Below are 27,196 nucleotides of genomic sequence, written 5' to 3' on the forward strand. Positions count from 1 at the left end.
TAGGGAAATTGGGGTTCAAAGAAGAGAAGCAGACAGGGTAACATAGTATGACAGTTATAGATTTGTGAGAGATAAGTATAAATTTAGGGGCCCTTCCCCAATGCTCCTTTCTATGTAAGTGGCCCCGGAGGGGCCCAATTTGCATTTTAAATTTAGGACTCCAAGACGCACTTGCTTTTAATACTGCAACCCCAATGTTGGATTTTCACATGATTTTATAATTCTGATCCCCATATCATGACATTTGTAAAAGCTGGGGTACTGAAATTGTGAATGGTGGTAACTTAGGTGTTCCCTGTGCACCCTGAAAATTTCAAATCATTACGACATACAGTTTAGGGGATATGAAGATATTTGTACAGATAGAGCTGTAAGGCTGAGGAATATGACATGTAGCATTTATACACACACTGCTCTGATGACGTCAGTACACACGTCCGCTGGGCGGTGTGGGTTTTTTTTTCCCAAATAACTCAGCACAGCTATGAGAGGGGGAGGGACAGCCTGTGTCCCGATCTCTTCATAGCTGTGCTGTGCTCCCCTCACTCCGCCCGGCTCTAATCAGCTATCAGCACTTATCAGCGGAGAACGGAGCAAGCAGAGCAGCCTTTCCGGTGTCCGTTCAGAGCTGCTGAAAATGTGCCGGGTGGAATAATCACTGCAAGTGAGCGCCCCCCCCCCCAAAAAAAAACAGGCTGGGAAGAACTATGCAGTTCATTGGTGATATGTGTTCGACTGACACAGTTTCCTATTTCTGTTTGAAATGTTAATTTAGTTGCAAGAGGTAGTAACAAATCTCATACACTGCTCACGTCATTTAACCACGACACTAGCCCTGATATCATTAAGCTGCTCCTCTCTTTCGAGTTTCACTTTCGCCTATAGAACGCTTCCATCCTGCAAGTTGGGGTTGAAGCAAATTATTCTACTTAAAATCCCCCCCTTACTATTTTCAGTGCCCCTTCTAGTTTTCTTACCCCATACCCTGATTCCCACTGTTCACGCCCTACCCACAACTTTCCTCCGCCACTTACACCCTTGGCAGTACCCTTAATTGCAGGCCCATTATAACATCCGTACAAATTACCAATCTATACAATGCGTCCCTTCCATTTCACTTCTCTGAAGGTCAAGGGTCTTAACTCCCCTAAGAAACATTCCATTCTCCTAAATGAGCTGGACTGCTTGAAGTGCCACATTACTTTCCTACAGGAAACACATTTCAGATATAACAAAATATAAAATTTACGGGAAAAGACACTAATTACTCTACCCAACCTTTTACAGGAGATCAGAACAAATGGAACAATATCCAATTACAAAAAAACCTAAAGAAATATGAGGCGATTGTCCATCTCTCTCCCTTCCTCCATAAGGCATAATTTAGAACCACATTTCCCCTTTAAATGGACAAGACATGCCATCTCTTACTTGGGTACACACATCCTTGAAAACTCTTGCACGTAGTGGAATGGAATTACTTACCTCTTCTTAATAGTATACGGAAAGATTTACAAAGATGGAAGCAATTGACCCTTTCCTGGTTTGCCAGTTTGTAATGTGCTCAAGATGAATATCATGCCCAGTCTACTATATCTATTACAAACTTTGCTCGTAATCATTTCTAAGTACATCCTACAAAAATTCAGACACAAATTCATTAGGTTCATCTGGCACTTGGACTCCGTATCATAGTGTTACTTAAATCAAGGGGTGGCATGGCATTCCCCGATCCCATAATGTATGATACCACCACAGATCTAGCCAGATTAATTGATTAGTGCAAACACAAACATAAAAAACAGTGGGACTCTTATCCATACCATTACAGGGCATAACATGGTCACCAAACTTTGGGCTTTCCCACATGCGCCCCCACCCACTCAAAGGTACCAGTCTTCAAGTGCTCAAAAACTACAGGCATATCCGTCTTCACTCTCTCCAATAACAGGACACTCTAATTTCTCACCAGGTCTCATAGACCCCTGTTGCCCAGTCATCACTAGATATCTGGTCCTCTGACCCTGCACGGAGAAACGATATCGAGTGCATATCATATACTACTGGCAGGTCTGACAGGTATGCTGCAAGAGCACGGAGACCCGCGGTGGTCGTGGCTCTGGCCAGTGCACCCCCCAGCGGGCAAGGTGAAGGCACCGGCCAGAGCCGTGGACCATGCCTCCCGTATGGATCGCAGGCTCAGGGCGGTGGGCAGGTTGTGTCTCTGGACACAACCTGCCCACTCCCCCATCGCAGGCTTGCACACGTGGTCCGGTGTCTGTAGATTTAGAAAAGTTTGAGGACCACTGATTTAACGGGTGTTGACATTGCTGACAGTCTGGCATTAGCTCTTTTACATGCGACCACAATGTCCAGGAAGCGATATAACAAATCTCTACTGCGTCAATTAACGCAGCAAAAGCCAGTATACCAGCTTTTTGGAAACAAACCACCCCTCCACCCCATACAACATTAGATAGATCGAGTGAATGAATTAATGGAAATGGAAGACCTGATAGCCACACACAACAACTGCTCAGAGAAATTCAATCAAACCTGGTTTTACTGGTTACAATACTAATACTCGAATTTGCTCTGTAAATAAGAAATGCCTCTTCTATAGCACCTGCTGATCACAATGGACAATCATAAATTGTCTGAGGATGTAAAAGGAAATAATGAGCAAGTAACAATACTACCAATTCCCCTCCTCTGCCCTCTCTGTGCCTACAACTCTTTTCCCCCCTAAGGTTCCCCTTGCACTCCTAGTTACCCCCTCGCCCCCGTTGTTTTCCTTTTGTTCTTTCTTATTAAAAATGTAAAACCAATATTGCAACCCTATAGATAGGGAATACACTGTGTAATAATCAAATCAATATACTGAGAGAATGTAATAAATATAGGCCTGATGTTTATACAGTTTTTTATTTTTTCTTTCAGTTTTGACTTCAAATCTGTGTAATACTAATCTCTGTACTGTTACATGATGTTTTTGTAACATTGCAATCTTTATGGTATTTTGTTTGGTTGTAATTAAAAAAAAAAAATACAGACCTGTGTTTGAGGTGAGTAAGCGCAGCTAAAATGCGGCCGCCGCCCCCAGAAGTAAAGACGTATTTTTATGATTGCTCTGGACCCATTAAAGATCTCTACGTCTTGTTCATTTTACCTTTTGTAAAACTACAATATTGTTTGTATGACCCTGTATTATCTTCAGAACTTGTATTGCTACTTTACTTTTATTTCTAAAAAAAAACCCTTTGTACTAGAAAGGACAACAGCACCCAGACATTGTCAACATCATACAGATCACAATGCCACACAAATTACCATCTTCACAAAGGTGGTAAGTATTCTTCCTCATTAGTGACTGATCTCATTCTCCAACAAAAACACAAAAATCTCATTTCATTGAACATTTCCTATCACTTAAACCTAAAGATCATATTCTAGGACTCTGAGTAGAATCTTTTAACATAGAGGTGAAATAATGATGCAGTCTTACATGCAGTGCAAAGCATTCTTGTAATATTTCAATATATGAAGCTAAATCCCATACCGCCCTGTTCACCCCTTACAGTAATTGTGGAATCCTAAAAAGCCCTGGAGTGAAAGCAACACTTACTCTCAGAGCCTTCACTGCCTTTGTTCTTTCTTGTCCTCTGTAAATGTCTGCTTCCTTCTTCCAGATGTGATAAGTCTTGGGGGCTTAGGCTGTTTAAGGGGGCCATCTGCACAAAAATGGAAACAAGATAGTGTCTTCAATCCAAATGGTATTACTCAATTATATCAGACTAAAACACAAGATATCAATAACCTGAAATAAAGCAGAAGTCCAATGTGCGTATCACTCAGTCCTGCAGTACTATGTGCCCCTCAGGAATAGTGCAAATGACAGGCAGGGCTCACAGGGAGTGGTACTAATAATGTTCTGGCTAAACAGAACAAGCACCACTGGCCTGATGAGGAAGCTGGGGACAGTGATGAACAGTGATGAGAAGGTAAGTAGAAATCAGAAATTTTTTTATGTAAAAGGGGGGGGGGGGTCTCTACTTTTGCATTTTTCAAACTGGAATCTGTAATTTTGGTAGTTAATGGCGAGTTCACCCACTTGCTTTTTTATCAAACAGGTACTCATCTAGAAGTTTGCACTTTAAACCTTTAAAGCAACAGCATTAGCTCAAACAAATTACAGAAAGTTTTTTGAAACAGAAAAATTATACTTCCTGTGATCTAGGTATTGTTCACGTCATTATCCTCCAGCTCCCAAAGGTCACGGAAATGAGAGCAAGGGACACCAGAACCAGCACAAAAAAAAAAATGGTGTAAAGACAAGAAACTTATATGAAGAGATATTCCAGGAGATCAAGAAGAGAGTAATGAAGTGTGCAGGTACCATCTCATGCCATAAAGATATCACAAAAGGTAAACATGAAAACAAACCATTTTAATTCTATGTGCAAAGTAAACATGAAGCAGCATGTAATAAAGCAGAATCTAGAAAAACCTACATTTTTTAATTCCTTTTAATAAAATATTGGGTGACTTGTGCCTAGGCACTCCTGTTCTGTACCCTCATTGGCTGTATATCAGGTGACTTCCGGTACCTAGACAATCTGGTTCTGAGTCCTCATAGCTGTTCATCAGGTTACTTCATTCATCATGCCAGCAATAAAAGGGAAATCACAAGTCACAGCACTATTCTGTACAGCATCACAAACGGTTTACCACTGCAGGAGTAGTACAAGAATCTGTTCAAGAATCTGTTTTCTCCCCAGAATTTTTTTTCAGCCGGGTGGTAGGAAGCTGTAGCCGGTTGGTCAAAAAGGGGGTGTGGCAAAACATGGCAAATTTAGTGCTCCCAGTTGTTTATGCCATGGGTATCTAGTAACCTCTTATTGTTTCAGTGTTTTACCTTCTCCCTATACTTTGTTCCAACTTTGTAAAGCCTGCCCGGTTAGTATATCCAATTTTTCCATTCTATGTATTTTGCCACAAGTGTCCTATGCCCTGTATTGTGACCCAGCTTCCTAGTGTTCTAAGTTTTAAGAGTGTATTCCTTTGTAGTAGTGTAAAAGTATAATGAATGTGGTGTAACAAGTTAGGCTTAGTGCATATTAGCAGCAAAAACATTTAACCCTTCTGAGTGACTTCTGGCAACTGCTAGGCACCTAGGATTGGTAACAGGCGGTAAAAGTGCTGGGCACCTAGGATTGGTAACAGGCCATAAGTGCTGGGCACCTAGGATTGATAACAGGCGGTAAGTGCTGGGCACCTAGGATTGATAACAGGCGGTAAGTGCTGGGCACCTAGGATTGATAACAGGCGGTAAGTGCTGGGCACCTAGGATTGGTAACAGGACCCCTATTGCTCATTATTATCAAGGCAGGAATCCGGCTGGTAGTGAGGAGGCGAGTGTACGAGCACACTCGACTCCGGACCGCGGGAAACCGGCTCGCTGGAAGCGCGAAAGTACGCGCGACCAGCAAGCGCGGATTTTATTGATGAATTAGGGCCATGGACTCACTGGCCATCCAAGATGCCTCTGTGAAACCACGCTGCTCCTGTGCCGAGTCTGTGGCTGCCTATCACCAACACCCTATCAGCTGAGCCTGCCTCGGTTGAATTTTTCCACTAGTTATCGCAAAATCCAGGGATGGCATTCATCGCCAATGTCATGCTTGCCATTGTGCCAGCTAGCAATATACTTTACATTTCTGCTGCTTCCGGGAGGCTGTCAAACTGCAGATGAAAACCCCCTGTACTGCCACACTGATAGGTACCATTGCCTTTGCCTAATTTTTCAGCTAAGTATTGTAAGATTGAGGGTTGGCATTCCTGTCATCCACTTCATGATGCAAACTAGCAATATTGTCTACCTTCCTACTGCTTCCGGCACCACAGCAAAAGTACTGGAGCACAAAACAACTTGGTCTGGCCCTTCTACTTTTAATCACACATTTCAGATATTTGTATTACACACTTCTGGGTGGCATTGACGATGGACTACACCCAGCTCTATATGTCAGTTACCAATGCGGTCCCCGCTCCGTCCCAGGGCCCACCGCCTCCTCCTGCTGCCGCCTGTCAGTAATCCATTCACTAAAATTGTACACTTCTGGGTGGCATTGAGGATGCACTACACCCAGCTCTAAAAGCCAGTTACCAATGCGGTCCCTGCTCCGTCTCAGGGCCCACCGTCTCCTCCTCCTGCTGCCGCCTGTCAGTACGCCATTCACTAAAATTGTACACTTCTGGGTGGCATTGACAATGCACTACACCCAGCTCTGAATGCCAGTTACCAATGCGGTCCCTGCTCCGTCTCAGGGCCCACCAACCACCAAAACTTCATCATACCATGGTGCCCTGTCACATATGAATATACCTTTATGTTCTTTGAACCCCAATTTCCCCTGAAGGGGAGCTGTAGGTATATTAAAATGTAGGTGCAAGTGGGGGACTCTTGTGGCTAACTAAAGTGTTATTGCTGCAGCGCCATCACATAATACAAAAAATTATAGTTATTATACCATGCTACCCTGTCACACATCTGGCCACTTACCTTCTGTGAACCCTCATTTCTCAGGAATGGGAAACTGTAGAGACCTGAAGATGTAGTAGTAAGAAGATGAACCCCTTGGCTATCTGTCACATGAATTGCATTTCTCTGGAAATATCCATTGCAGAGTTATTGTGGTACAAAGAGTGGTAAAATAGGCAGAAAAAGGGGCTTTTTTCATTAGGGGATGATGCGTATCTGGCTTTAGGTCCAACAATATTTTGTATGAACCCGAGACCCCCTCATTTAGCAGTTCCCCTGTGTGTTCTAAGTTGGAAGGCGACAAATTTCAGGTCCTGTTTTGTAAAAAGAGATTGGAGGCAGTTGACAACCACCTATTAAAGCCAATCCAAAGTTTAATCAATTTAACAGCCATTGTCTGGCAAGCCGCTTGGCACTTCGGAGCCTGTCCGAGACGATCCATGTAAACTGAGACTTCAGGGGAAAAAAAGTGGTCTTATATTCACGGTTAGCCATGCTAAGCTACCAAAAATGCTGAAATATTTGAGAGATTTTATCTACACAGAGCTGCCAAATTTTGCCAAATGGCAAAAAGATGTCAGGGACAGTATTTTTTTTTTTGGGAGGTGGGGGGGATGATGTTAGTGGTAGTGTTACTCTTACCTCAGCAAAACAATTGCATGGAGAATTTCACAATGGTAAAGCTTTGTAAATACAGACAGCAAAAATCAGCACTGCATTCTCGACTGATACAGCCCAACTTATTCCCCACATTCCAGGACCATGATTAGCAACCTGTGGCTGCGGTCTGTGTTTTAATAATTAGATCATTACCTGCAAGCTCTTTCTCAGGGGTAAATCACAGCAAAGTTATCTGGAAAAAGGTGAAGTCAAATATAAATGGGCACCTGCTGTTAAGGTTAGGCCTCTTATATACCAATTACAAAGTGTTACAGGGAAACTATAGTTCTTGAACTCCTCCCACCCTCAATGAAAGCCCATACCTTACAATGATCCCAGATGAGTGCACAGGATAAGGCATTGTCTGCGTCCCTGTAACCATCTTGTGGGGGTTACCAAAGTGTCAGGACTGACTATAAAAAAACAAAAATAAAACCTGAACTGCAAAAGTGTTTTTGTTTAATATTTGATCCTATTAACATGGTATTTGTGGGAGCTTGAAAAATACATAATTTTGTCTCTCAAAAAAAAAAAAAAAAAAATAGCAAGTGACTTTCTGTTCCTGGGCACTCATGATCTCTATCCTCATCACTGTATAACCAGTCACTACCTGTGCTAAGGCACCCCTGTACTTCCTGTACAAAGGGACTCCTGTCCAGTATCCTAGTATCCCCATAGCTGTATATCTGCAGTGTAAGATCATCTAAGGAACTGCTGCCTCCGACCTCTAGTCTCAGGAAGTTTGGAGTAAGATTTGGTGTTCTCCTTCCTGGAGAGGAAGCAGTACCTGGGGAGCTGTAAAGTAAGGATCTCACAGCTTCTTTCATTCTGTAATCTAAGCTTCCCCCTTCATCCATAATTACCACATCTGTCATCAGATCACCAGGCATTAGGTGGGCAGTGTAAAATTAAATAGGGGTCAAAAATTACAAAGTGGAACCTAAACTTTTTATGAGAGCAGATTCTGCATTCTTTTTCATAGATATGATCTAACAAGTGTGGCCATGAAAGTTCTAATGTTCGGACAATTTGTATGCAACCTAATAGGAGGCAATGGGTTGATCACAGAATAAAGGACACCAGGATAAGAAGTCATCCATGAGAACAATTACACAACCAACAGACTGTTTTGGACTCTGAACATTCTGCTGATGAAGACATTTTATTTCTTAACTGTGATTTGCGAACTTAGCAAATCGCCTCTGTTAGAGACCATAAAAACCACTACCTCAACCTACTAGAATTAGAATGCATTTTGTTCAGACTGATGTCTGACTTTTGTATTCTCCATGTACACGTAATAAATATCATATTTTGGAGCCCAATAACATTTGGCCAAACAAATTTAAGGCAAAAGTTTTCTTGATCCCAAAACCCAGGATTCCAATTGTTGAATTTCCACACAGAGAGACCAGGACACCGTGGGGAGCGGGTAAGACTTTTGTTTCCAACTTGCTTTGCCTACCAAGGTACTCCAAGGTGAATGTGAGTGTGGTGTGTTATGCTAAACTGTTTGTTCTGTAGTCCTAGGTAAGTTTTCTTTTTTCATCTGAATTCTGTTCGTTACCTGTTTAGAGAAGTCTTGCTTGTTTATTAGAGTAGCAAGACTCTCACTACCTTGTGATAAGGGAATCTTGATTGCAAATAGGGAACATAAAGGCCTTCGCTCCTTTTTGATTAATGGTGTGACAGTCTTTGACTCGTACTTGAAATGAAACAGCTTCTCAAGAAAAACCCTGCTGCAAGAACTGTCTAATATGTATAGTACTCGGATAAAGGGCAAGACTGAAAACATTGCTGAGTGAACTAGAGGTGACCCTACACCCGTATCATCAGTAGGTTTTTATTATTTACTTAGGTGTAAAGTGACAGAGGTTCCCATTTATGTTGTTCTTGTTTTTTATATTTTGTTGTGATCACCGTTAGTACATGACATGCTTACGTCCGAGAATATTTGGTAAATAAAATGCTGGGAGTGAATAGGAAAAAGAGGAAAAAAGTAGGATTTTTTTGGCATATGATGTATATTTCAGTAGTTTTCATATACAATACACAAAAAAGAAGTATAACATATCAATTTAGACCTTGGGCTTTTATCACTTCATGGGGCAAAGGCCTTCAATGCTAAGTAAAGGTCTCCTAGCAGCAACATATACATGTATTGGTCACGCAAAACTAATAGTTACAAATTGTGGTAGTACAGTGTTCACGCAATACAGTGGTATGAAATCCCATTGCATTTCGCCCTTAGACTTCCTCAGGAGTATTAGGAAGACCATGACAGTACTAAGTATCAGAAAACATTTAATAACTTATTAATTTAGGCACATAAAGTAGTATTAAGTTTGTCAAGTGTGATATATCAGGTTTTAAAATAAGGTAATGACATTCTAGGATGTGAATTTAATAAGATTCTTATGGTTATTGAAAACTTCAAGATGCGTGTAGGAAGTTTTATGTCAAAAAAGATTTAAATTTTAGTTGGATTTGTGTTACAGGTAAAAATACCTGTATAATAATATACAAATTAATATAACAAATAAATGTTTACTTCCTTGTCATCTATGCTGAGTAGTTACTGAGGAGGGTAATGGTTACTTGAACATATAGCTGAAGAATTGACCTGGTAGGTAGGGAAAAGAGAGTAATTGGCTAAATTAATTTTTAGTATAATCCAAATGTTGGGGTGAGAAAGCAATACTATTGATTCAAAAGCACTTACTTACGATTTATAGTTAAGGCTTTCAAATCTGCATAATAGTGGATGAAATTTGGAGATAGGGAAATCTCTATTAAATGCAGAAAAATAATTAGAATATACCAGGATACAGTCTGGAATTTAAATGTTTATAGGTTTACTAATAATAACCTACTATTGGTTGGAATTAGGTTAACAGTTGCTTTTGGAGTGAGCTCCTACAGTGAGAATGGAGTGTCCAGATGAGATGTGTCACAGACAGCAATAAAGCTGTCATAGTGAGATGTCTCACCTAATATAGACGGAAAGACGGCGTTCTTGGGATAGCTAACGCGAATGTGTAGGTCTGGCTCGTGCCAAGCTGAAGCTTCTCGGGGTAGGATGCTGGAGATCAGCCTCCTTAATTAACTAGTCAGCTTGATCCCACCTTCTAGCTCCTTCTTGAGTGCAGTTCGAAATGCGGGAAGACCACGGGTCTTGACTGCTGTCAAATGGGGGGTTTTATTTGAATGGGCAGTACAGCTGTGTGCAGACAATTAAATGGCTTTAAGGGCGAGGGTCACAGCGCTTAGTCCTACTGTATGTGTGGGCACTTGGGAGAAAGAGAAGGAGGGATAGGAGGGGGTATAATAGATCATTCAAGATTAAGTTTGTATTTATTAGAGAGTACAGTTAGGTCCATAAATATTTGGACAGAGACAACTTTTTTTCTAATTTTGGTTCTGTACATTACCACAATTAATTTTAAATGAAACAAGTCAGACGCAGTTGAACTGTAGACTTCCAGCTTTAATTCAGTGGTTGGAACAAAAAGATTGCATAAAAATGTGAAGAACGCCTACTTCCTGGGGAGTGTTGTTCACTTGGTTGGCTGTTGTGAAGTTATTCTGTGATCATCCACCACTGTTGTCTTCCGTGGACGTCCAGGTCTTTTGGCGTTGCCGAGTTCACCAGTGCTTTGTTTCTTCCTCATGATGTACCAAACAGTAGATTTTGTCACTCCTATTATTGTAGCAATTTCTCGGATGGGTTGTTTCTGTTTTTGCAGCTTAAGGATGGCTTGTTTCATCTGCATGGAGAGCTCCCTTGACCGCATGTTGACGCCAAAATCTTCCACATACAAGCACCCTCCACCCTCCCCTCGAATCAACTCTAGGCCTTTTATCTGCTTAATTGATAATGACATAATACCATAACAAAGGAATTGCCCACACCAGCCCATGAAATAGCCTTTGAGTCAATTGTCCAATTACTTTTGAGCCCCTGAAATGAAGTGATTGTGTAAAAAAAAGGCTTTAGTTCCTCAAATTTTAATGCAATCTTTTTGTTCAACCCACTGAATTAAAGCTGAAAGTCTGCAGTTGTCTCTGTCCAAATATTTATGGACCTAACTGTATATACGGTGACTAGTGAGAGAGTGTTAGTGATGTGTCAGTAAGTAGCAGTATACAAGCAGAATTGTATGATATGCATGTTATAATTGGTTGGGTTAAATTACATCTGTATAAAACAAAATGGTTTGTAGTTGTGTAGGATATGTTAAGCAAGAAGTATGTTATACATCAAACCAACAAATACACTGAAACATATCACACCAAATAGCAGACGATTCATGGAAATACAACCGTTATGTGTCTGTAATTGAGTAAAGAAAAATATTAAACAATGTATATAAAGTATCGACATTATAAGAATTATCAAGGTAAGTATAATTACAGTCTAAACCATCCTGGTTACATATTATATATATGTAACCAGGATGATTTATATATATCTAAACCATCCTGGTCAAGCAATTAATCAGTATTAAATAATTTAGCAGATCCCAACAACTACTCGCCCAGAGGCTAGATGCCCAGGAAGCTACCCAAATGAAGGTGCTCTGCCAGCTTTATTCACTCACTGCTCACCTGGATCAGCTGCTGGCCCAGCCCTGGCTTTCCCAGTGGCCTCTGTGCTTCACCTGCCACCCCCCACAGCGATTCTCTGAGTATCACACCTGCCGTGGCTTTATCAACCACTGTTAACTTCAGCCACAAAGTTTTGCCCCCGACTGGGCTAAAATGGCATATTTAATCTCGTCTGGAGAAGCTCTGGCGTGGGTGACTTTATTCTGGGAAAGGAAGGATCCAGTTAACGGTAATATTGAAACTTTCCTCAACCTCTTCAAGGGGTTTTTGATAAACCAGTGCGCGCCTATTTAATGGCGTCTCCACCAGGGGTCGCTTACTGTAGGACAGTTCCCATTAAAGTTTCGTACTTTGGTGGCCGAGCTTGCCTGAAACAAAGGTCTCTGCCTTTCTGCGGACAGAAAGGACACTTTATTAAATCTTGCCCACAGAGGCAAACTTTAACACCTAGCATGCTCTGAGGGGGGCATGGTAGGCCACCCTTCTCCCCCCCCCCCACTCCCTCCATAGCTATCCAGCTTCGCCACAACAGCTCCACACTTGTTCTTGAGGCCTTCATCCTCAACCTCCATGAACCTCTGCAGTGGATGGTAACCTTAGGTTATGTGGACTTATCAGCTTCCAGACTAAACCTATAGAAATGTCTGTGGATGTGCCACATCAAGGGACTATAACTTTCCTTATGCTTCCTCAAGCCACCTCTGCAGTTATACTGGGCCTCCACATGAGCCTCCATGGCTTCAACAACACTCCCCAATGCTGGACTGGCCTACTCCAAAGGTATTGGCTTGGGGTCCCTCATGTCCCACATGGGCCTCCATGGCTTTAACAACACTCCCCAATGCTGGACTGGCCTACTCCAAACGTATTGGCTTGGGGTCCCTCATGTCACTCCAAATGCCTGACCAAGCTCACACCTCTCAGGCTTCTCTCTCTCTCCACTCCTGAGGTTCATTCTCAGTCAGTATATGGATTTCAAGGAAGTCTTTTCCAAGCATAAGGCCAAGCAACTACCTCCCCACTGGTCTTACGTGCAATAGACCTTATTCCTAACTCCACACCTCCCAGAGGTCGAGTATATTCCCTCAGTCTCCCTGAGACCCAGGCTAGGAGCGAGTATATTAACCCCCCTAGCGGTATTCCCGAGTCACACTCGGGGTAGCTTTTAACTAAAAAACAACCCATTTACCTTGTTCCGTCGCTGTCCCCCGGCGTCCTGCTGGTCCTGGGGACACGTCCTTCCTCCAGCCGGCGAATGCAACGACGATCTCCGGGGTTTCCCTGTGACGTCGGTGCATGCTTCGGTGTGGGTAGGAGGATCGGCGCACTTTTTTTCACTATTTTTACAGATCATAAAAACCTCCAGTATTTGCAGTCTGTTCGATGTCTGAAACCCAGGGCAAGTTCCTTGGTTTTTGTGCTGTTCTCGTTCTGATTTTGTTTACCTTGATTTAATTTTACTTTTGATTACCTTTAAACCTTCTTCCATCTCCCGTGCAGACGCTATCTCGCTCCTTTGATCCCCAGGATTCAGAGACTGCTCCTGGTCAGAGTTTATCATCCCTCCAGCCTGCATCCTTAGCCTTTACCTGCATTAAGGAATCCGCTATCCCTTCTGGTAAAACCTTGGTGCCTCCCCAACTCTCTACCACAATCTTACGTGGGGCACACGATTCTAAACTTTGTGGTCATCGGGGTGTACACGAAGCTTTACATTTCTCTCCCGACAGTACTGGTGGCCCAATCTTCATAAGGATGTGACAGACTATGTCAAGTCCTGTGCCGCAAGAAGCTTATGTTCCCGACTGGCTGGAAAGGTTTTGGCCAGATCGTGGGTTCCAGCTGCAGATGTGTCTGCCAAGAAGTTCCATCTTCGCTTCCCTCTGAAACGCCACCACAGCAGGTGGGGAGAGCCTGTAAAAGGGGGGGGGGGGTGAAGTCACACTAACCTCTTCCTTGCTAAAGCCACCTTCCTCAGGCAGTTCTGACCCTGGGCGCGGCTGCTCTCCAATGTTTTATCAGTTTCGCCCATCCCGCCGGCCAATCAGGAAATAGCATTTTAATCATCCTTGTCTATCTGGCTAGCTCAGACACAGCACTTTGTGTTCGTGCAACGTGTCTTTGATAATGCGGAGCCCCCTTGCTCTGCTAGACATTTCCTGTACACTTGTTGGTAAGTCAGTGCTTTCCCTGTCCAGCTCCTGTGTTAACAGATTGGGCAACAAGGGGTTGTTTCCCAGCCAGTTCTCTTGTGCTGTTTCAATGTTCCTCTCTGTCTGTGGTTATCCCTGTGTCACCTGTTGCTTTCTGTTGCTTCCAGTGTCTCCTGTCTTCCCTGTATTTGCGGTGGCCCCTGTGTCACCGGGGTCTATTTCCTGGATCCCTGGTACTTGATCCCTGGTTTGTGACCATGACCTTTCTTGCTTGCTGCCTGCCTCGACCTTGGACTTTCTTCACTATTCTTCCGCCTTGTCATTTGTTTCCATGCATCATACAGCCCACCCTGGTGTGCCCAAGGTCCGCAACCTTGCAGTATCCAGCAACACAACATCTTCACTACTAGAGGCTCTGGAGAAGACCTGGTTGCCACTTAGATTCTGCGTCTTGGCCCTTCTAAGGGCTCACACCACTTTTGTGCAAGCTGTAGCGCCCACTAGAGGATCTGTCTCCTTTTAGAGTAACACTCGTCCCATGAAAGTGAATTTGTGGATTCCATTCTGAGACCAGTGGTTACCCAACTACATCGTACCTCAAAGATACGATTTGAACTTCTGAAGATGAGAAATCAATTGAAAGTCCCCCATCATACGATCTTAGTAGCAGTGGACATTGAACATAACACCAATATATTCTTATGGATAGATGCATAGATGAAATTCTATTTTTTTGGACCGGCTCACAAGATTCACTTTTAGAATTCTTTATTTACAAAAAAAAAAACAGTTACAACCTAAAATTCACATTGGAGTACAAGAATAACAAAATTCCCTTTTTAGACCTGCAGCTCTCCATTCATCCAAAAAATATAGATACTACTACCTTATATAGAAAGAGCAGGGGTCAGAATACAAGTTCATGTATTCTGTACATGTTCATACATGTGTCAAGCACACACCTGAAATCCTAGTTTGGAGTATATTAGACCAGTATTTAAGACTGAGAAGGAACTGCACAACAGGCGAAGACTTCAGCAGAAAAGCCTATAACCTGCAATTAATACTATTAGAAAGAGGATACTCCAAAAAACTCTAAGAAAACTTATAATCTGATGAAACCCCTTGATAGACAACAAGCTCTTCTGAAAGACTCGGTGAAACCCAGAGATGAAACTACCTGCATTGTTACAAGATAATGCCCATCATAAGTATCTACGCAAGATATGTTCAAAACACTGGCACATTCTACGCTTACACCCTAATAATATTAATATTAATAATAATAATAATAATAATATTAATAATAATAATGATAATAAATACAAAATGTATAAGAGACACTCCCAAAATTATGTACAGAAAATCCCCGTCCCATAAGGGTCATCTGCTTATAAGTCAATTTTAATGCCAACCCAAGACATTTAGACCATCTCTGAGAGGCACCTTCAAATGTGGTCACTGTACACAATGTCAATGAATTAACGTAACTGTGCATTTCTCTACCAAATGGCAAAACCCATCGCCCCAAAAATTTCGTCAACAGTGAAAATTTGGGCGTCATTTACCTAATTGTAAATGTGGTGCCATCTACATTGGAAACACTAACAGGGGATTAGAAAAGAAACAAATAAATGAACATATTTACTCCAACACACATGGAAGAATCATAACACAGTTGGGTACCAAGTTGGTACCAATCACAACTAGGACCCTAGCATGATTTCATTGCCGGCTTTGGAACACATACTATTGAACCTAAGCGGAGGGGACATTGACTTCCTTTTATTGCAATGGGAAACCAAATGGACAGTAATGCAAAAGGCCACTGTAGTTCCTGGCCTCAATATTGTACTTAAACCCTTCCCTTTCAAACACCTATATATTTCCTAATTTGTGCACATAAGTTAACTATATAATGTAAAAAGAGAAATTAACTACACCAAAATATGTTAAAAATGTTGAATATTGCTTTCAATATAGTTTTAATATGGTTGTATTTTTAGATTACTAGTGCTATTACCATAGGCTAGGGGGGCTATGGCTTCCATGGAGCTGGTGTGAGCCCTGGTCCAGGACCAGGGTTTGGAGTCTAAGCAGTAACCAGAGCCTCTTATGGTGAGGATGTTGTACCACTGGTTACTGCCAGGTTGCGGTCCTTGGGCACACCAAAATCACAAAGCAAAAGGGTAGTCGAGGAAGGCCGAGATCGAGGCAGGCAGCAAGCAAGAGAGGTCAGGTCACATGCCAGGGGTGAATTACCAGGGATCCAGGAGGCAGACGCTAGTTACACAGGGGCCACTGCAAACACAGGAGACACTGGAAGCAACGGGAGGCACAGGTGACACAGGAATATCCACTGACAGACAGGAACACTGAAACACCACAGGGATGTTGGCTGGAAACCAACAGACTGGACAACGAGGGGTTAACGCAGGAGCTGGACAGAGGAAACCCTGAATTAGCCAGAACTAGAGGCTTGGCACCAGTGGACACACATTGCACGAACACCGAGTGCAGTGTGTGAGCTATTTAAATAGCCAGGGATGGTTAAGAGGCTATTTTCTGATTGGCCAGTGGATTGGATGGAATTGATAAAACTTGGAAACAGGCATGCCCAGAGTCAGAACTGCATTCATTCGAAGGTGGGAAGTGTCTGCGCTTTAGCGAGGAAGTAGTAAGTGTGACATTACCCCCTCCCCTTTTACAGGGCCTTCACACCCGCCGAGGTTTGGGTTTAAGGTGAAAAAAAAGATGCCAAAAGGTGCAGACACACATCTGTAGCTGGATCCCACAATCTCTCCTCAGGACAAAAACTCAATTAGGTACATTAGCCCTTTGCGAGAAAACTTGAAATACAAAATTTGATGGACTTCATATTCCTGAGAAGAATGGGGTGCAGTAGCCAGCGGAGAGGGACGAGAAATGTGATGTGAGGGAAGACGTAACTTGTAACAAACTGGGTTAACTTTGGCAGAAATGGCATAAGGTCCGATGAACCGTGAAGCAAGCTTCAGAGAAGGCACCTTGCAACGAATGTTCCTTGTGGAGAGCCAGACTTTATCTCCAGGTTGGAGAAAAGGCACCTTATGGGGACGCCGATAAGCAAACTTCTTGTGCCTGAGAGCTGCGTGTTTCAGATGCTCACAAGTAGAAGACCAGATGCGGTTAAAGTATCTCTGCAGGGCACTGAGTGCAGGTATTTTGCCAGAGCAGGGTATAGGAGATGGAAGGCTAGGATGTTTGCCATAGAAAATGTAGAACGGCAATTCTTTGGTGCTGGTGCCAACATGGTTGCTGTGGGCGAACTCCGCCCATGGTAGCAGTGCTACCCAGTCAACATGGTAGGCAGCAACAAGGGCTCGGAGATCTTTCTCCAGGGCTTGATTAACTTTCTCCTTCTGCCCATTAGTCTGCAGGTGATAGGCTGAGAAGTCGGCAGAGATGTCCAGGGATCTGCAAAAGCCTTTCCAAAAGCGAGATTGGCACCAACGCAGTTGCCAATAGTAAAGCTGGAAGGGGTACAAAATGGGCCATTTTGGCAAAGCAATCCACAACCACCAAAATGACCGTACAGCCATCGGAGGGTGAAAGATCTGTAATAAAATCCATGGAAAGGCAACACCAAGGCTCCTTAGGAATTGGCACAGGAAGTGTCACGGGTCCAGAGGGCAAAGTGGTGGTCCTACTGTGTAGGAGACGTGCACAGGGCGCAGGGTCTAAGCCGTACCTTGGTCTTCTGCAGAGCCTCTAGTGGTGAGGTTGTTGTGCTGCTAGCTACTGCAAGGTTGCGGCCCACGTGCTCACCAAGGCAGGTGACTGCTGACTAGCAGGAACCAAAACCAGAGCCAGAGGGAAATCCAAAACCGTAGTCAAACGAGCCAAGGGTCAGGGCAGGCAGCAATAAAGAGTAGTCAAGAAACAAGCCAAAGGTCAGTACACGGATAATACAGGAACAACACGCAGGAACTGAAGCAGTACAAACCTGGGAGTAGAACCGCAAGGAATTCCTTGTCCAGGCAACTTCCTGTTGCCAGGTCACTTCCTTAAAAAGGGGTTGTCATGTGATGAGTGTAGGTCATGTGAGCCGCAGACACTAACCCCACAAGCAGGTGGAGTGCTGGTGCTGAGATAGCCTCAGGTGTTGTTCACATGCCTGCCAGCAGAGGGAGTGCATCTGTGGAATACCCTAGTCCTCTGAGGCAACGGAGCAGCTGACTGAGAATAACATCACCTGGACCAGGAAGTGTGCAGAGAGTTGGATACAGAAGCAGAAATGGTGCTGGCAGCAGGGGACTGCAAGGTGGGCGACTCTGAAGAGGTTACAGATCCCCTGATCCTGCAGGGATCTGTGACAGGAAGAAGCAGTCCTACTGGGGCACAAGTAGACAACTTGGCAGATTCCTGAACAGGGTGCAAGGATAGGGGGGGGTGGGATAATAAACTCTGGTTCAGCAGTGGTTTCGGAATCCTGTGGATCGAAGGAGCGGGAGAGGGCGTCAGCTCAGGAGTTCGCAGAACCAGGTTTAAAGGTAATTATAAAATCAAAACGGGAAAAGAACAAAGACAATTAAGCTTGCCAAGGGTTGGGGCGACTATACATATTGGAGGTTTTTGTGCTCTGTGAAAATAGTGAGGGGAGTCCTCCAAAGGATAGTGCCATTCTTCAACAGCGAGTTTGACGACTAGCGACTCCCTGTCTCCAATAGAATAATTCTTCTCTGCTGGGGAGAACCTCCATGAAAACAACGCACATGGATGTCGAGCTCTGGTGGGGGTTTGGAAAAGAATAGCTTCCACTACGACTGAGGAGGCATCAACTTCGATTGGGAAGGGCTTGGAAATATCTTGCCTAATCACAGCTGGGCCCGAAAGAAAGGCTTTCTTCAAAAAATGAAAGACCTCAATAGCCTTAGAGGGCCATTTCTTAGGGTCAGCATTCTTTTAGGTCAGTGCAGTGATGAGCGCTACCAGCGTGGAGTAATTTTTGGAGTAGCCTTAAGACCGCAGGGTAGCGGCCAGGTAGCGATAGCTGTAACCTTCTCGGGGTCCATAGAGAGGTCATCCTTAGAAACAAATGTAACACAAATGTAACACATGCACCTGGGGGGCAATCGAACAGGCACTTTTCTGCCTTAGCCTAGAGTTGATTGTCTCTGAGTCTCTGTAAGACAAGACAGACATGCTGTCTGTGGGTAGGCAAGTCAGAAGAGAAAATCAAAATGTCATCCAAATAGACAACACAGATGTAAATGATGTAAATGTAAATTAAATACTTTGTTGACAAAGTTTTGGACATTACAGAGACCGAAGGGCATCCCTGGATATTCATATTGCCCATCTCTGGTAAAAAATGCTGTCTTCGATTCATCCCCTTTATTATTATTACACAGTATTTATATAGCGCCATCATATTACGCAGCGCTGTAAAAAGACCACAGTCATGTCACTAGCTGTGCCAGAGGGGTTCACAATCTATTGTCCCTACCTCAATCATATGTCTTTAATATAGTCTAAGGTCAATTTCTCAGAGGAGGCCAGTTAAACTAACTGCATGTTTTTGAAATGTAGGAGGAAACCCACGCAAACATGGGGAGAACCTGCAAACTCCATGCAGATAGTGTCCAGGCCGAGATTCAAACCTGGGACCTAGCGCTGCAAAAATAAAGAGTACTTACCTCAGCCACCATGCCGCTCCTTGATCCAAATTAGGTTGTAGGCCCTTCGGAGGTCCAGTTGGGTAAAGATCTGAGCACCATGAAGACGGTCAAAGAGCTCAGGGATAAGCAGCAGTGGGAAGCGGTTTTTAATAGGGATGGCATTCAAACCATGGTAATCAATACAAGGATGAGGAGTCCTAACCTTCTTTTGGACAAAAGAAAACCCTGTGCCAGCGTGAGGGTTTTTTGCAGGTGAGGAAGACTTACGTATAAATCCTCTCTGCAGATTCTCCTGGATGTATTCACTTAAAGCCTTGGTCTCCGGAAGAGAGGAGGGGGTATATCCAAACCTCTGGGAGTTGTGGAATTAGGTATGAGGTCAAACACCAAGAGTGACAAGAAGGACCCCAAGCCAATACCTCTGGAGTAGACCAATCTAGCACTGGAGAGTGTTGTTGAAGCCATGGTAGTCCCAGGATGACTATAGATGAGGCCTGAGGAAGAACAAGGAAGGGTATGGTCTCCATACGTAGCACACCTACCAACATTTGCATGGGCAAGGTTTGGAAGCAGGTAAGTCTGCAGGAGAGAATGGTACTATCCACCGCAGAGATATGCAGGGGTTGGGTCAGTCGTTCTTTAGGCCAGACGCACTCCTTGACAAGAGTAGCAGAGATGAAATTGCCTGCTGCCCCAGAGTTTATAAAAGCCTTCAGGGCAAGTGTGGACGTCTTGTGGTGGAGCTGAATTGGAATTGAGGGACACTGAGTGGAAGGGAATGAAAAGTGAACTAGCATGCCCCTTTCAGAGCATACTAGGCGCTGAAGTTTCCTGACCTCTGTGGGCAGAGTTTAATAAAGTGTCCTTACAAGCCACAGTTAATGCAGAGACCTGAAGATAGGCGCTGGGATCTCTCCTCTGGGAATAGACGTGAGCTGCACAGTTGCATGGGTATTTCTGATGAAGGAAAAACCAGGGGACTGGAGGTTCCAGAGACCGCTGAAAGGATGGAGCTAGTCCTAGGGACAAGGCCTTGCGGGAGCGAGATATCTCCTGGAAACACTCCTGGAAACATATATCAATCGGGGTGGCCAGCGAGTTCAGTTCATCCAGAGCAGTGGGAATCTCTCAACCATCCAACTTATTCTTAATGCGATTAAAAAAGTCCTGCCAGAAGGTAGCGTGAAGGTCCTCCTTGTTCCAGGCAAGCTCCACCACCAAAGTGCAAAACTTAACAACAAACTGACCCACAGTAAGTGACTGCTGTTGGAGATGCAGGAGAGCGCTGGCTGCTAGGGAGGCCTGAGTGGGTTAATCAAAAACCCTCCTAAAAAAGGCTAAGGAAAGCTTTAAATGCTACAGGTGACCAGATCCTTCCTTTCCTAGAGCGGAGACACCTACGCCAAGGCTTTTCCAGAAAGCAGGGCTATTACGCCACTTTAGCCCGGTCAGTGGGGAAACGTTGTGGCTGAAGCTCAATATGTATATTGCAATGGCTGATGAAGCAACAGCAGGTCTTGGGATCCCCAGAAAATTGTTGTGGGGTGAAGTGCAGAGTCCACTGGTATAGCAGGAGACTGGGCCAGGACCGGTGGTTCAGCAGGAGCACTGGAGGGGACCAGAAGCTGATCCAGGCGGGTAGTGAGCACATGAAGCTGGCGAAGTACCTGGGTTTGAGTAGCTTCCTGGGCGGCAAGCGAGTAGTTGGTTGGGATCTACAGAGGTCTGGGAGGGTGTATACATGGTTCGTGCAAACTGTCACGCTCAGGGAGACAGGGCCTCTAGGGGGAGCTATGGCTTGCACGGAGGTGGTGTGAGCACTGAGAAGGGCTAAGGCTCGGAGTCTAAGCAGTACCCAGGTCTTCTCCAGAGCCTCTGATGGTGAGGACGTTGCGCCACTGGTTACTGCCAGGTTGCAGTCCTTGGGCACACCAAGGTGGGCAATATGAAACCATACCAAATCACAAAGCAGAAGGATAGTCGGGGAAGGCTGGGGTCGAGGCAGGTAGCAAGCAAAAGAGGTCGGGTCACATGCCAGGGGACAGTTACCAGGGATCCAGGAGACAGATACCAGTGACACAGGGGCCACTGCGGACACAGGAGACACAGGAACATCCACAGACAGGAACACTGGAACAGCACAGGGTTGTTGGCTGGGAACTAAGACTGGACAACGAGGGGTTAACGCAAGAGCTGAGGAAACACCGAATTAGACAACAGGTCTACAGGAACTAGCTCAACAGAACTAGGGGCTCAGCACCAGTGGAGAGACGTTGCACGAACACCGATTGTAGTGTGTGAGCTAGCTAAATAGCCAGGGATGGTTAGGAGGCTATTTTCTGATTGGCCAGCGGATTGGCCAGAATTGATAAAGCTTGGAAACAGGAGTACGCCCAGAGTCAGAACTGCCCGAATGCGCAGAAGAGAGGAGTCTGCGCTTTAGTGAGAAAGAGGTAAGTGTGAGCATATGGCACAGTTGTCTATTAGACTTTATTCCACTTTTTGAACCTTACAATGGTTTAGAGGAGACTTTAAATTCATTTTATAGAAAAATGTAATAATGTTTCTTGGACTTCTATGAGTGTACATATTTGTGTCATTATGTTTTTATAAGGTATTTAATACAGATCAATTGCTTGATTTCCTGTTGATCATGTAACCAGGATGGTTTAGACTGTAATTATACTTACCAATAATTCATCTAATGTCGATACTCTATACACATTGTTTAATATTTTTCTTACTCAATTCAAGACACATATTGGTTGTATTTCCTTAAATCATATGCTATTTGGCGTGAGAGAAAAATATAGGGGGTCTGTATATAGCATATGAAATGTATTCTGCTTCTATGAAGAATAGTTACTGCTTTGTTTGATTGTTTTCAGAGACTAGCACTTTTTTTCTTACTAATATTCTGTCCACCGCAGCCAGTAACGTTGGTTCTGGGGATTGCCGAACTGGATTCAGGTTGGGATGAGACGGTGAGATGAATGCATCTGAAGTGTATAACCTGATACCTTGCTGTAAAGTTTTAACCTAGACAGTGGCAATAGGGATAAAAGAGAGATTTGGGTCTTGCCTGTTGCTGCAATAGAAAGATTTGTCACATTTCTGTTGTATGTTTTGGTAAGAGGAGAGAGAGGTCAGCAATATATATCTCCCTGATTTAAGAGACTGGCTCTGATTTAGTCGTTGGGTGAAGTTAGGTGAGCTATGCAAAAGACTAACTAAAAGACCAAGGGCTGATTCCAGTTTTGTAATAGGTCGCTCCTGGTGGGATGGTTGTTCTCAGGTAAAACTACAAGAATAGTTAAGAGGCTGAGACATTTTGATGTCGGGCTAGGCCAGCCGGTCAAAAAAGAGTCCTAGGTGAGGGTTGGATGAGCTAAACAGAAACTGCTGGAGGCCAACCCAAAAGACTGAGATTGAGATTAGAGGCAGGTGAAAACAATGGGCAATAAGACCTCAAGACCCCCTAAAGGGAACAAACAGTCCACTTACAGAAATGACAAATAGATATGGTGACTGGTTGGGCAAGACCACTAAAATAATAATAACATGGACTGTTAATCATTAATATCATGATCCAGATAACATACCAAAGGACAAGTAATATCATTTGCCACTATGGTTTACGGTGTATAGTGATTATCATGGCTGATTGCAGAGTACGAACAAAGGAAGAAAATGTGTCACAAGTATGATTAAATAAATTGAAAAAGCAACCAAAAAGAAATGGTATTACACCTGTGCCAGAAACAGGGAAATAACGTATGTTGTTAACTTGGGTTAGTGTAAAGAGCTAGTAATATGTCACACCCTGTAACGATCAGGGGTCAGGCTCGGAGTTCAGTGGCTGAAACAGCATGCACAAGCAGCAGTAACAGATAAGGAGCAAACACAAACGTAGTCAAAGCACAAGCCTAAGTCGGTAGCCAATGGTGTAAGTTGGAGATGGAGTGTGAGCAAGAGTAGTCGTTTAAACAGCAGCCAGGGGTCGGTACATAAATAGCAGTTTGGAGAGCGCAATGTAACAGTAGCAGGAAGAGCAAGATATTGGCAGAACACAATAATCTGGCAACAGGAAGTTCAGAGACATGGCTTAAATAGGAAGTTCATGGGAGGGGCCAGGAGTTCAAGATTCAGCAAGATACTAAGTATCAAGGCATCTTCATCCAAGGAATCCAACAGAGTGGAAAAGGCAGACCCTCAAGTGGCGCAGTGGACAGAGCTGCAGCCAGACACCAAAGCACCCCTGGGTTCGGATCCGAATGTGTACTAAAAGTACGCATAGAAATTAGGAGTGCAAAAGAAGCCAGCCTGTGTAGATTTTACTTAAACACGTATGTATTCATCCCTCTAGATATGAGATAAAATAGAGAATGGTGATGGAAGTATGAAAAAAATGCATACCCTCAATAGGAAAAGACAAGAAAATGTATCATTTTGATTCCAGATGTTATTTGGCTAATGATTGTTAGTTCTCAAAGAAAGAAAGAGAAGAGCAGTAGTGAGAATGCAGCAGCTGCATTCCAGCGTCCAGCAGCCCCTCCCTACCAGAAACACAAAATTCGCTGGATGCTGAGGAAAATGAATTTCAAGTTATTGCTATAACTAGATGTATTTTGGTTATTAAACAAAATATATCAAAAATAGAGGAAATTTAGATATATTAATTATTTAGAGTATAATATAAACTTTGACATCCTAGCACTACAGTTGGGTGATTAAGGTAGTTATGATGTAGGCTGTGATGGGTACAAATGAAGTGAATGCTATGTGCAGCTGAAATGGATACTCAGCTGAGAGAGAGACTGTGCAATGCTTGTCCTAATCAGAAGTGGATGCTATCCACAGCAGTCAAAAATAAACTAAATCATTGAGTGATTGATTGGAGAGAAAAAGGAAAGTGGGAAAGAAAGTTTACAGAAAAATTAATCAGAGGCAATCAGTTTAAAAAATTTTACAAAGGTCACGGAATGTTGTCTAGAACTGAAAAGCAAGAAGATAAAATGTAAGGTTGTAGAGGTATAGCAATTTAGAACTACAACTCCTAAATTTATTATAGAAGATCTACAGGCACTGAAATAGGTACAAAGGCTGTGAAAAATATACAGTTAGCTGTTATCTAATTGGCTTGTTTCACCTGCATGGTGAGCTCCCCCCCAAATGAACTCTAGGCCTTTTATCTACTTAATTGATGACATAACAAAGGAAATGCCCACACCAACCCATGAAATAACCCTTTGAGTTGATTGTCCAAATACTTTTGGGCCCCTGAAATGAAGTGATTTTCATGCAATCTTTTTGTTCAACCTTCTGAATTAAAGCTGAAAGTCTGCAGTTCAACTGCATCTTTTGTTGTTTTATTGAAAATGAATTGTGGTAATGTACAAAATCAAAATTAAAAAAAAGTTGTCTGCAAAAATATTTATGGACCTAACTGTATATTTTTCACAGCCTTTGTACCCATTTCAGTGCCTGTAGATCTTCTATAATAAATTTAGGAGTTGTAGTTCTAAACAAAAAGGATTGGCTAGTAAGTAGTGAAACTGCCAAAGCATCAGGAAAAAGGTTTCACAAAAATTGTTGTGTAGGTATAAAATTTTTAAAAATCTTATAGTTAAATAGAGTGACCCATTTCATAGGTCAGATGATGTACAAAATAAATCAGAATAAATATAAAACAAGTATTTATCTTGTATCACCCTGAGTTTAGTAAAAGTAGAAAGAAAGATTCAATGGTGTGATTATAAAAGTAAACTATCACAAATTATACAAAGATGGGTCTATAACTTTCATATAAGTAAGAAGCTCAGTATAATAATGATTTGTCTGGATAGGTGTAATCTTTATCTCGGAACTAACGTATATGCCAAAGTTCTTCTATTGCAGAATCCTGGTATATGCAGCCTGAAGTCAGGATATTGGGTTATGATGAACAATTTTACAAAATGCAGCTTGGAATACCAATGTCAGATCTACTTGTGCTCCTGACTCCTATCACAACTGTTATATTACAAGAAAAAGAGACTTGGCTACACACAGATGCTGCAAGAAAGTTCAATCACCAACAAAAGATGAGTAAACTTTGAATTCTTGTTCATCTTACAACTGTTACATGACAATTTATTGCCATTTAATGACATTTAAGTACACCAGAAAGAAGCTTAAAGAGTTCACTTAATTCTTTTGTATGACATGCATGCCTAAACTAATACATTCTTATGGAATACCTTTAATACCTCCCCTTTACATATTTAGGATTTATAATGAAAAATTATTGTGTTTATCAATATAATAAAGAGGTTACAAGAGAATATATAATTGTATACTTGGAATTTGGTTAAGATTAGAAAAACGGTCAAATTGTGCAAATATAACAAAGTAATTCCAACTTTTATAGCTAGGTCAGCAAAAAGATAAAAATATGGGGATTATATAATAATATGTTGTTCGGTGCTTTGGCCTATCCTGCATTTATATTGCGCTCCTTTACCAATAAAGTGAACTTGTCAATGTCATACTTACCTCTTTCTCGCTAAAGCGCAGGCGCTTTTCTCCTGTGCATGCAGGCAGTACTGACCCTGGGCATGTCTGCTCTCCCAAGTTTATCAGTTTCGCCCAACCCGCTGGCCAATCAGAAAATAGCCTCTTTATCATCCCTGGCAATTTAGCTAGCTCAGACACAACACTCAGCGTTTGTGCATTGTGTTTCCACTAGTGCAGAGTCCCCTAGCTCTGCTGAGCAGTTCCTCTACACCTGTTGCTTAATTCAGTAATTGTATCTGGTTACTGTTTAGACTCTGCGCCTTGGCCCTTCACAGGGCTCACACCATTTGTGTGCAAACCGTAGCGCCCCCTAGTGGCCCTGCCTCCCTAAGCGTGACAAAGATGTCTATTCGCAAAGACCTATACTACTTTATATGTGGAAATAATGGTCTGAAAATGTTTTCGCTTGGATAGGAAGTTTTTTACAAAAAGGAGCCAATTTATTTTTTCTTATTATTGTATTCCTTCTAATTGTGTAAATACTTTTTTAAATAGGTTTTATTGCCAGATGTACTACAGTTAGTGAAATGTAGGCAGACCCCATTCTCTCATGAAAAGCCCCCGTTCAAGACATTCAATACGTATCAAGAGCCAGACAGGGAGGGATATGATGACATAGATGTTGTAAATAAGAGTACTCCTCAGATCCTATGATTCACATCCTGGAGGTGAATGTAGCACTGTGAATCTATTGCATCATAGAGAGGGAAAGATAGAGTGTGACCCTCAAATAGCATCAAGAGGAGGGAATGAGAGAAAAGTATATGGGGTCTGTATATAGCATATGTAATATATTCTGCTTCTATGAAGAATAGTTACTGCTTTGTTTGATTGTTTTCAGAGACCAGCACCTGCAACATAAACAATTAGCGGGATGACCCTGAAAAACTGAGCACAGAATGGCCTTGAAGGCTGATAAGAGACCCTTGCGGTTAAAACCAGTTTGAATAAGAATCCAAGATGGTGGAAAGGTAATTTCTGTGCCAAAAGTGCTAGACACGTGGTTTATCCACGCCATT

General features: G+C 42.9%; 1 protein-coding gene across 8 annotated transcripts in view; it reads right to left on the reverse strand.

Annotated features, from left to right (window-relative positions):
- The window catches only part of LOC140342777 (ectodysplasin-A-like), a 158,330-nt gene that overhangs the window by 86,855 nt on the left and 44,279 nt on the right, over positions 1-27,196 (reverse strand). For all 8 annotated transcript variants that reach the window (XM_072429130.1, XM_072429127.1, XM_072429126.1 and 5 more), the window contains exon 2: positions 3,626-3,731. In XM_072429130.1, the coding sequence (XP_072285231.1) occupies positions 3,626-3,731 (106 nt within the window). The remainder of the gene's footprint in view (positions 1-3,625; positions 3,732-27,196) is intronic.

This window comes from Pyxicephalus adspersus, chromosome W, assembly GCF_032062135.1.
Source record: "Pyxicephalus adspersus chromosome W, UCB_Pads_2.0, whole genome shotgun sequence".
Lineage (NCBI taxonomy): Eukaryota > Metazoa > Chordata > Amphibia > Anura > Pyxicephalidae > Pyxicephalus > Pyxicephalus adspersus.